General features: G+C 35.8%; 1 protein-coding gene across 1 annotated transcript in view; it reads left to right on the top strand.

The window, feature by feature from the left end:
• Positions 1-7,719, top strand: part of LOC109226575 (zinc finger CCCH domain-containing protein ZFN-like) — a 17,979-nt gene extending 10,260 nt beyond the window's left edge. Inside the window, exons 3-7 of the mRNA XM_019391375.1 lie at positions 1,077-1,139; positions 3,202-3,321; positions 4,261-4,533; positions 5,559-5,888; positions 7,197-7,719. Of these exons, the coding sequence (XP_019246920.1) occupies positions 1,077-1,139; positions 3,202-3,321; positions 4,261-4,533; positions 5,559-5,888; positions 7,197-7,481 (1,071 nt within the window). The 3' untranslated portion in view covers positions 7,482-7,719. The remainder of the gene's footprint in view (positions 1-1,076; positions 1,140-3,201; positions 3,322-4,260; positions 4,534-5,558; positions 5,889-7,196) is intronic.

The following is a 10,779-nucleotide window of genomic DNA, read 5'->3' as shown; positions in this document are numbered from 1 at the left end:
ACGTTCTCGTCCTACTACGTGAGTACGTACTAGTTGTGTAGATAGGAAGGAAGACGTTTTTGGTTTTTTTTGTTGTGTGTGTGGGGGGGGGGGGGGGGACTTGGGCCGGGGGTCAGCATAAAGTCACTGCAAATTGGTCGGTCTATATTTTTCTTTTTAGGATCTCAATGATCTCATTGAAGAATCTCCCAAGAATGCAGCTCTAAAAAACTACATAAGAGAAGTTCTGCTACGAGTCTCTCCTTCTCCAATGGTTCATGACATGGTGATGCTGTTTGCAAGCCTATATTTTTTCTACAAGAAGGCATGTAAAGGGACATGTTATAGGGGTTCTCTTTCTTTCCCTTGTTGTTCTTTATGGAAAGCTTTTGAAGGTCAAAATTTCCCTTTTAAGTTTCAGTTGTTAAGTTGTTTCTATATTTTCAAAACTCGAGTTATTTGAATAAAGGATTGAGGAGCGAAGATCCTAGTATAATTTTGGTTAATGACGAACTCTTATTCGAAAAGAAGAAAGAGCAGTTGGAGGGACGGATGTTACAAGTTAGGCTAGTCACTAGTGCAAAATCTACACCATACGACTTGTACCTTGGACTTGCTAATCATGACATATTTTCTGTTATAAAGAAAGTTTCCCTGTATGTGATGCGATATGTGATATCAAGTCGGAATCATATTTTTCTTTCCAATAAATGCGAGCATCATCTCAACAACAACAACAACAACCCAGTATAATCCCACTAGTGGACTCTGGGGAGGGTAGTGTGTACGCAGACCTTACCCTACCCTGGGGTAGAGAGGCTGTTTCCGATAGACCCTCGGCATCCCTCCCTCCAAGAACTCTCCACCTTGCTCTTGGGGCGACTCGAACTCACAACCTCTTGGTTGGAAGTGGAGGGTGCTCACCACTAGAGTAACCCACTCTTGTGGAGCAAGCATCATCTCACTGTAATAATTTTAACTTGTGTCTGTAAACTTTGACTTTATATGGATGCTTAAATATTTATGATTATGGAATTGTATATATCCTTTTGTTCATATTTTGTGTACTTATGGATGTGGAGAAGTATTTGATGTAGGCCCTTGCTGCAGCAAGTATCAACGGAGAGTATCCAGAAAGAATAGGACAACTAGAATGCCAGGTATTGTTGCCAGGTCCATATGTCTTATATCTGCTTGTTGTAGAGGAAAGTGCAAAAAGCAATTAACAGAAGTGTAACAATATTGTCCCTTGTGGCTCATCATTAAAAAGATTGAACTTATGAATGGAAGTACTTTAATAAACATATCTATATTATGGATGAGAGTACTTAAATAAACATGTATGATTTGATGCTAATTGCTGTCCCCATTTAACTTTTAGGGTGCCTGTTCCATTATGGTTTGATCTACTGCCTTATTTGCTTCTTCCCGTTGTTCTTGTGGAGGCTGATAATTGAATCTTGATTCTAGTCAGGATATTTGGCAAATTTGTGGTTTAATTAAAATCTCTAGAAAGTCCTTATAAAAAAAGTTAATATCTCTGGAAAGGAGAAATTTTACTTTGAGTCTCACATGCCATGTCATACTTGTGTGAGACTCTCCAAAGCTGGACATTTGGACTAATGGGTCCCACTTTTACCTCCATTTTTCTCTCTCTTCTAATTGGTCTTTCTCATCCCGAACAACCCATTTTAATTTTCCTTTTTTTTACTCTACCAGAAAATTCTCCTTCACTCTCCACATCAAAATTCCAAAATATCTCTGTCTCCATCCTTGGACAAAAATTCGTTTTCTCGCTCTTTTAGTTCTCCCCACTCCTGTTTTTAAAAGAGATGAAAGCATTTCATAAAATCACAAAGCTTTTCATCTAAAACTAGCCGCAGCTAAATTGATAAAGTAGTTTAATCAGATTTTTTAGCAGTAAAATTGATATCCTTAAGATTGTTCATCATTATTTGGTAAAAAATAAAAAGCAAGAAACATGGAGATTTTGTTTAAGGATACCAGAAAAGGCCAATTCTAACTCTTAACAGATTTCATACCCACAGTTACTCAATTAATATTGCGTCGCTCTAACTGTTTCGTGGTGGGTTCTTTCGGGCGATGAAAAAAAATTCCTTTAAAAAAAAATCAATCTACATACTTAAAAAGATAGCATTAACAATTAGTTAATAATAATTTGAAATTACATTTGAAATGGAGAAAATTAAACGGAGAAGTAGAGAACCAAAGTTGACAGGGGAGGAAAAATAGGTTGGAGTAACTTTTTCACCCTAATTTGTTCCACAATCCCCTTCACAAACTTTAAACCCATTTCCAGTAAATCCTTTTTCCATTGTCACACATATTATTCCCCAAGAGCTGTTGTTTCTTCTACACAGACGAGTTTTGTGCTAAGGAAAAATAAAGTGATGTCTTGGGATTCTGACGTGGAGAGTGAAGAAGAATTTTCTGGTAGAGTAAAAAAAAAAGAAAATTAAAAGGGGCTGTTTGGGATGAGAAATACGAATTAGAAGAGAGAGAAAAATGGTGTTAAAAGTGGGACCCATTAGTCTAATTGTCCAACTTTGGAGAGTCTCACACAAGTATGATATGGCATGTGAGACGCAAAGTAAAATTTCTCCTCTGGAAAGTACCTAGCATCTTTGAAATCGCTTATTTCTTTTGTAATACACTGGTTGAGGCATGTGATACGAGATTTGATTACATCGTCCTTTAATTTTCAAGAATTTAAGTTCTTTCATTAATTTTTTTTTCATTAGATCTGAGCTGTTGTTTTTATATGTCTTTGGCTCAAGTATTGTAAAATACTCACACCTGCTGGTTTCTTTATTGAAAATCTGGCCGTACTATGTGATGCTTGTTCAGACTTTGAAGGTTTTCACCTTCTTGGATATGTTGAGAATCACAACTAAACCCATTGTTAGAAGATTCATAATGAAGATCTGACTGTGTTATTGACCTTTTTTCACCTTCTAAGTTGTTTTACTTCTTATCTGCTTCACTCTCTTTAAATATGAAGATCTTAGTATCTGTAGTTTTATTGAGATGCACGAATTATAAAATTAATTAAATCAACTTGACTTAAATTGAGTGTCTATTTTTATAGTTGTTGATGTTCCTATTTCGCGTGATAATTGGTTTCTTATGACTTTCCATTCTTTCCGTTAATCCCCTCTAATCTATATCGCTCACAATTTGAATTATTGAACTATTTTCCAGTACTACTTGAAGACTGGAACTTGCAAGTTTGGAGCCACATGCAAGTTTCACCATCCTAGAAACAAGGCTGGAATTGCTGGAAGAGTTACCCTAAATGTCTTGGGCTATCCACTTCGCCCGGTTTGACCTCATTACCTCTTTGTTTGTCAAAATTTGTTTTTGTTACTATGCAAAAAGGTCTTTTTATTGATATCAAGACGGTGTCAACTTTACAAAAGATACAAAAGGATAGAAATTAAGCCCTCCAAAAGATCCAATTAGCAATTTATACAAAACATTGTATTCCTTTTACACCAAAATACATACAAAGGACAACTTCTAATTCTCCATAGTGAATTTCAAATCCTTCAAAAGCTCTAATCTTCTTTTTCTCCAAATCATCCAAAATATGCAATAAGGAGCTGTATTCCATCTCTTTCTTTTTGACGTCCATCTTTCTTGCCCTCATCTCACCATCACTTCCGCCACTATTGTAGGAGGTACCCGTCATACTAAATGGGGAATATACTAAGGACCAAAACTCTGTTGGTAGCCCGAAATGTAGTAACGGATGGTGCACATCCTCCCCGTGATTGTGACACATACCTGTTCTACTTGTCAAATTAACTGAAATAGTTACCCAAATGTAGGCAATAGGTCCTAAGCTGATGGTGAATTTTGTGATCCTCAACCTTCATTTTAGTTCCTCTTGTTCCTTTTCTTTAAAATGTTACTTTGGTTAGATGTTGCTTTACTTGCAAAGATGAACACTTAAATACAGCCAATATTTGTGGTTGTTGGGGGTGTGGGGGGGGGGGGGAGCTTGCAGTGACCTTTCATACTTGTGAGTCTTTTTAATGGACATGGACAAAAGAATAGCTAAGCTTAACTCAGAGGAGACATCTAACAAATGGTTTTTTTGTCCTTACATTCTAGATGTGCAATTGCTTCTCTGGATGTTCTAAGTTTGTTATGGTCATAATAAGGATCGACGCAGCTGACAGTTTGCCTTTCTTTGTCATGTTGTACTCTGAATCTTATTCAGATAATATTATAATATATGATTTTTCTTACCTGCAGAATGAGAATGAATGTACATATTACATGAGAACTGCACAATGCAAGTTTGGAAGTACTTGTAAATTTCATCATCCCGAACCTTCTAACATGATGGTCTCTTCACGTGGTTCTACTGTTTATCCTCCCGGCCCTTCTCCTACAACTCCTGGTCAGATGCCCTATCCCTTGTCCAGAGCTTCTTTTATTTCTGGTGCACGCTGGCAAGGTTCTTCAAGTTATGCACCACTGCCAATGCTTCAGGGAGTGGTATCTTTTCCAGGATTTACATACAATGTAAGGTTTGCCATGATTCCTAGCATTTGGTTGTCATGTCTAATTGGAATTTTGGAATATCCTGCTCCAGTCTTGAAGAATTTTTAGTCTGGATGTGTGTTTGGTATGGGTTCGATGTTCTCTTTGTTGCCTTGTCTTTTCGCTGTTATGTAGTTGTATAAATTTTGTACTTAAAGTCTTTTAGATGTACTGTAATTCCAAATCCATTATCCTACCACTTTCATCTCTTAAACCTTCTTATTTTTCTCAAAAAGTTCTGTTCTCAACTTCAATCTTCTCCAAAATCATCCAAGCTCAACAGAGAATTGTGATGCCATCTTTGTTAGGTAGTAGAGCAATTACATGTATTAATATATAAATAATTGTAATTCCTGGGATTAGATCTGCTTTGTTGGTCTTGAGGATGCTGTTTGTCTAATCTTACTAGTGACTGAGCTCATTCTTCCTTGAGTGAAAAACTTTTGGGGTCATTTAGCTAGCCTTTGTATCCTTTTTATTCCATTTGAGTGAACCAATTCTGTTCTTGTTTACAGATTTTGTGAAGTAGTTTGAAGAAGATTCTGCCTACCTTTATAAATTTATTAGAAATAATAAAAGTTTCCTTCTTACAGTTTTATGGTTTTAAATATATCTTGTGGATTGACTTATCAAATACTCTCAAATAATATTTATATTTATATTTATCTTTTTCTGGATTATATTTTACACTAATCTGAATGAAAATGGGAATGTGTTTGGAATAAACAATGGGAATATGTCGCTCTTTAGCAATATCCTTTTAATAGGAGATGTAACCTGGATGGGAAAGGAGAGCCCTCTGAGCTCAAAACAAGTAGGAGTCTTCACAAATTCAACTAATGTCTTCGTTTTCTTATTGCTATATATTCAAGCAAGGTGTTGCAATCATTTATCGTCACAGTTGTCTCATATGTTCTTGTATTGAACAAGCTTGTGAGTGCTGCATCCAATATGTGGCCTGATACTTGCGTTGATTCTGAATTGCTTAGAGATGGTATTGTTTCTAGGGTCAGCTTGGCTCAGTTTCATCCGCTGAGGGCCAACAACAGACAGCAGGAAACAACCAGGTTTATGGGAGTTCACGTTCAAGTGATAAACCAACCATGGGATCAGAAGGAATGAATTCCTCATATCGTGCCAGTTCTTTACCTGTGGGGTATTATGCATTACAGGGAGAAAATGTTTTCCCTGAACGAGTGGGCCAGCCTGACTGCCAGTTTTACATGAAGACCGGAGACTGTAAGTTTGGTGCTGTTTGTAGATTCCATCATCCAAGGGAAAGGCTCCTTCCTCCTCCTGATTGTCTGTTGAGTCCTATTGGTCTCCCTCTGCGCCCTGTGAGTTAAAACATTTGCCATCTGTTTTAATACTTGTGTCAGTTCAAATATTAGTTTTCTATCTAAATTTCCATGCTTGTTTTGTGTCAACTTTTTAGTTTCTTATATGATGCCCTTTCACGCAATTGCTTATTGACGCTGATGTGGCTAATCTTCGGAAATAGATATAGACTATTTCCGTTGATGGAATTAGTAGTTGGATGCTTTTCATTCTGATAAAGATAGTGGTTTAAATTGGTCTAGAGATTGATTCTATGTCATGCATGAAAGCTGGATTGATCAAATTATAGGATTAAGTGGTGTCTGTTTCTTTCTTATATTTGGTGTACTTATCGGCGGACTATGGAAAGGTGGTCTCCGCAATTATCTTTTCTGTATTTCTTTTTTTCTTGTGTGAATTCGTTCATAAAAGAAAAGACTATCAGTAGCATAAAGTATACATGATATATTCAACAAATTACTTTTTTCCAGATCCAACTGAAAAGCTACTAACCCATTGAAGGCCTAGGCAGTATTGATCATCTAGTTTAAGCCTTCCATTACCAATTATAACAGAAACGGATCACCCGTTCTTAAGATTCTTGGAGCTGGGAAGCTCTAATTTACATAGTCATAAGCCTTTCCTGAAGTCCAATATACATAGAATCCCTGAGCAGCCATTTCCGATCTGCCTTTCCATTAAAAATGCTTTCTGAGTAGTAGAGATCAACGTAGCAATCACCAACTTCAACCTCTCTGTAAGAAGCTTAAAAATATCATATATGTTCCTACTAGATTGATGGGCATGTAATACCTTAGTTCTTCACTATCATACTTCTTTAGGATCTTCTTTGGTGGAAGGAACTAAACATTCAAGATCTCTGTTTTAACAACCTCCCAACCTTTTTGGAAGAAAGCTAACACGAATCCTTCTAGGGCAGGAGCCTTGTCCCCATAAGAATCCTAGACAAAAATCTGCTTAGTTTTTTATAATCACACGTTCCTTGACAATTGAAGCATTCAATCTCATCTGTATTTTCTTGAACTGTTTGTTTGCCTTTTTCTGTTATATCAGAATACCTGGGTTTACATGTCAGCTTATCGGTATTTTGTGCGAGCTTTTGTACCTGCATCTGTGCCCTGGCCACTTTGATCATTATTAAAAATAACAAAGAAAAAGTAAAGAAGTAGGATAAAGATTAAGTTGAAATGGAAAGGCAAAGTAGAACTGTTCCTCCCATTTCATTCTCTGAACTTTTTAGATAATCATGAGCATTGATTGTGCTGAACATTTTTTCTTTTGTTTTGTTCCTTATTTCTGTTTTCTAGGGAGAACCAATGTGTATTTTCTATTCCCGATATGGGATCTGCAAATTTGGACCGAGTTGCAAGTTTGACCACCCAATGCGGGTTTTCACTTATAATATATCAGCTTCATCTTCTACTGATGATCCTTCCGTTCGGCGTCTGTTGGGTTCATCATCAGGAACTGGTGCGTTGACTTTGACTTCAGAAGGGATTGTTGAAGCAACCTCCACAACACCCAGGCGATTATCATTATCAGAAACAAGAAAGATGCCACCTGGTGATAACAACTTTGAGAGAGAGGGATGATTTTATTCTGAACTACCAGCCAGCATCTTCATTTCTATAATTACAAGAATCATCAGTTTGTACCTTTCTGAAAATCAATAACAGTTGCCTGTAAATTTATTTCCATTGCTGGAGATGTACAAAATCCTTTTAAGTCATTATGTTCTTCTGAAAATGCATTTCAGTTGACAAGGTTGACTTGTCACTTTGTAATATGTTAAGTCTGAAAACAATTGGTGAATTAACTGTTTATTTATCATCTCCCAAGAGCCCTCTGAATTGTTTATCAGAAACAATTTAACCTCCAAATCTCCTGTATGAAGCAATGTTTTCTTTGAAGGTTTGCATCTATCTCTCTGGTAGACGATAGTCGGTAAAGGGAGGTCATGATCTGGATGCTTGCTCATTTGCCTCGTAGTTCCTTTGCACATATGTTGGTTATTCATTCTCTAGTTTTTTAAAGCAATTCTATATTTCTTTGTAATTAATAACTATACCTTTGCAGATTTCTGATAATTTATTTGCTCTCTCTCTCTCTCTCTGCAGACGTAGTAGTATTGCAGGTTTTTCGCAAGGCAAATTCTGGTGACCATGGAACATAATTCTGTGAAGTTAAGGGCTCTTGTGTTCTCCTCAGGTTCAGTGTTGCGTAGCATCAAATGCGTGGAGCTGGGATTATTAGAATATTCCCACTTAAACGAAGACATGGTATGTAGGAAGTTAAAACTGTTTGAATCAGATACGCAATTTCTCTCTTCCCGTTATGCCAGATACTTGTTTCACAGTCCCCTATGACTTGATAGTAGTGTAAGTAAGCAATGAGTAAAGACATCTATTCAGCAGCCACTCACATCAGGAAAACTGTTCTGGATGGTAAAGGTAACTTTCTTAAATTTGAAGTTCTGTCTTTCTATCTTCTCATTGCTTGTTGTGTATCTCATCTTTCTTCATTGATCTTCATGCATCTTTATATGTCTCAAAAACAGAGTGGAAGTATTCTAAAAAGATCATACAAGTTAAGTTTTTATAATCATGAAGAGGGATTTCCCTTTCATAGGTGTCTCCTAATGAAATAATGGCATGTCTTTACAAACCTGAGCACCAGTTTATACTGTGTTGTTTAAATGTATATAGTGTCATATGATAAGGTGCAAGATTACTACAATTGTCAGCCAAGAGGCTCTGCAAAATTAAATTAAAGAACTGTTCTAGGTACTTCATCAAAAAAGAACTGCTTTAGGTATTTGTGCTGGAATGACAACTTATGCAACTAATTATCAGGAAGTTATTGTTCTTTTTAACTGCTTATATAGCCAACATTTTGTGCAATTAATTAGTTGGAAGCTACAGAATTCTGGTGACCCGTTAAATATCTAAGAGTTTTACCTTATGAAATGAATTATGGCCATGATGGTAGGTAGTAGTTTTGTATTTTCTACCAGTAACTTGTAAGAAGTATTAACTTGGAGTATACAGACCTGTAATTTGATCAAATCAAAGGATTATTTCAACTGAAGATGAAAACTGTAACGAGTCTCGAACAAACAGGTACAAGTATTGGGATAACTTATTATAGAAGTGCATTACTGACTTCAACTAACCAAGAAAGGGAATATATTGGTTTTCTGGTGAATGATGCGTGATAGTTAGAACAACTTTGTGAGTTACACCTGAAGAAGCATTTGCTATTTCGTGAAAAGGAGACCCTAAAACATGCCTCAACAATGCTGAAGCATGAAAAAGTATATAGAGATTGGAAGTTGTGTTTGTTACCTCCTGCCCCAATAAAGTGACCTTGTTTGATTAGAGCGTATTATCTCTTTAATGCATGTTCTGTTACTGCTGCTTGTGTTGCAGACTAAAGAGCTCAAGCAGCTGGTGTTGGTGATTGAAGTGCCCAATCCACTGACACTCTTAATACTATGGGCAGCACGAGCCTCAGGTCAGATGAAGTACAACAAGTTCAGCAATTGTGCTAAGCGTCCTCATGTTCAAATGACTTTTAATTGAATTTGAGATAGATATTGATGTTACTTATCAATCAAAAGAATAAACAACAGAAAAGAAAAGAAAGGAAGGAGGAGGATATATATATATATATATATATATATATATATATATATATATATATATATATATATTTGTGTTTCTTTTAGGAAAGAAAAGAAAAGAGAATGTATATTTGTGCTCATTTGTCAAGCTCGATAGCATAAGAGTGAGTATATATATTGAACAATTGGTGTTGACCATGTAATGAGGAAGTTACACATTTACTTGTTCCATGCTACGAACCTCACTATTCAATCTCTCTAAATTCGTCTGTGAAGTTTTATTATGGATGTAATTGCATATGAATTTCAATGTAATGCAGATACTATAATACGGTGCTTAATAATGACCGGACACTATTATATTTGTTATTGGATGTTACAACAGCAGCAACTACGACAGTGGGATCTGGGGAAGGTAGTGTGTACGCAGACCTTACCCCTACCCCGAGGGAGTAGAGATGCTGTATCCGAAAAACCCTCGGCTTAAAAAGACGAAAAAGGGCAATATCAGTGCCACCAATAAAAACCGTAAGAAAAATAACATCATGAAAATGAGAAAGTAGATACAAAGCAAAAGTGATAAACAGTACATATACCCGGCACTATAAAAAACGAAAGAGTAGTAAGACACAACATTGCTAGTTATTGGATGTTAGTAAATCGTCTTAAAAATCTAGATATGTAATGTATCATTCAAAAATATGCTTGCTCTTGAATTGTTTTTATTATCGTATGTAATTAAAAACTATCAGCATAACATAATTAGAAATGTAAATTAAAATGATTGATTGTGTCAATTTTTATGAGGAAAAATAAAATGACATACACAAACATATGAGAAGAGTAAATGAATAAATAAATATTACATTCCTCCTTTAAATGGGAAAATTTTATTTTGAACATTTCCTTATGATTTTAGACCAATACTATTAACATTATTAGATGGAAAGAATACTTATTAAAAAATGATTAGCTAGTCAAGTTGTCCATTGCATGATCTAATCCCGATTGATTAATCCCGAGATAAACATCAAAATGACGAGGATGCCTTTATGCAAGGCCCTACACCAACGTCTTTTAAACAAACCAAGGTTAAAATTAAAAATAAAAATTTATCCCAACTTATTTAGTATACCAAATACATGTTTATATTATTCCATGTATATCCCATTTTTACTGAATAATCCTGTCACTACTTAATCCCCTAATTATAATCTCGGATAACTCGCTCCCCTACCAAACAACCCCTAAATGTCAAACATCCAAGA

Source organism: Nicotiana attenuata, chromosome 6 (genome assembly GCF_001879085.1).
Source record: "Nicotiana attenuata strain UT chromosome 6, NIATTr2, whole genome shotgun sequence".
In the NCBI taxonomy this organism is placed as follows: Eukaryota; Viridiplantae; Streptophyta; class Magnoliopsida; order Solanales; family Solanaceae; genus Nicotiana; species Nicotiana attenuata.
The sequence above is the reverse complement of the archived record's forward strand: the minus strand, read 5'-3'. Positions and strand labels throughout refer to the sequence as shown.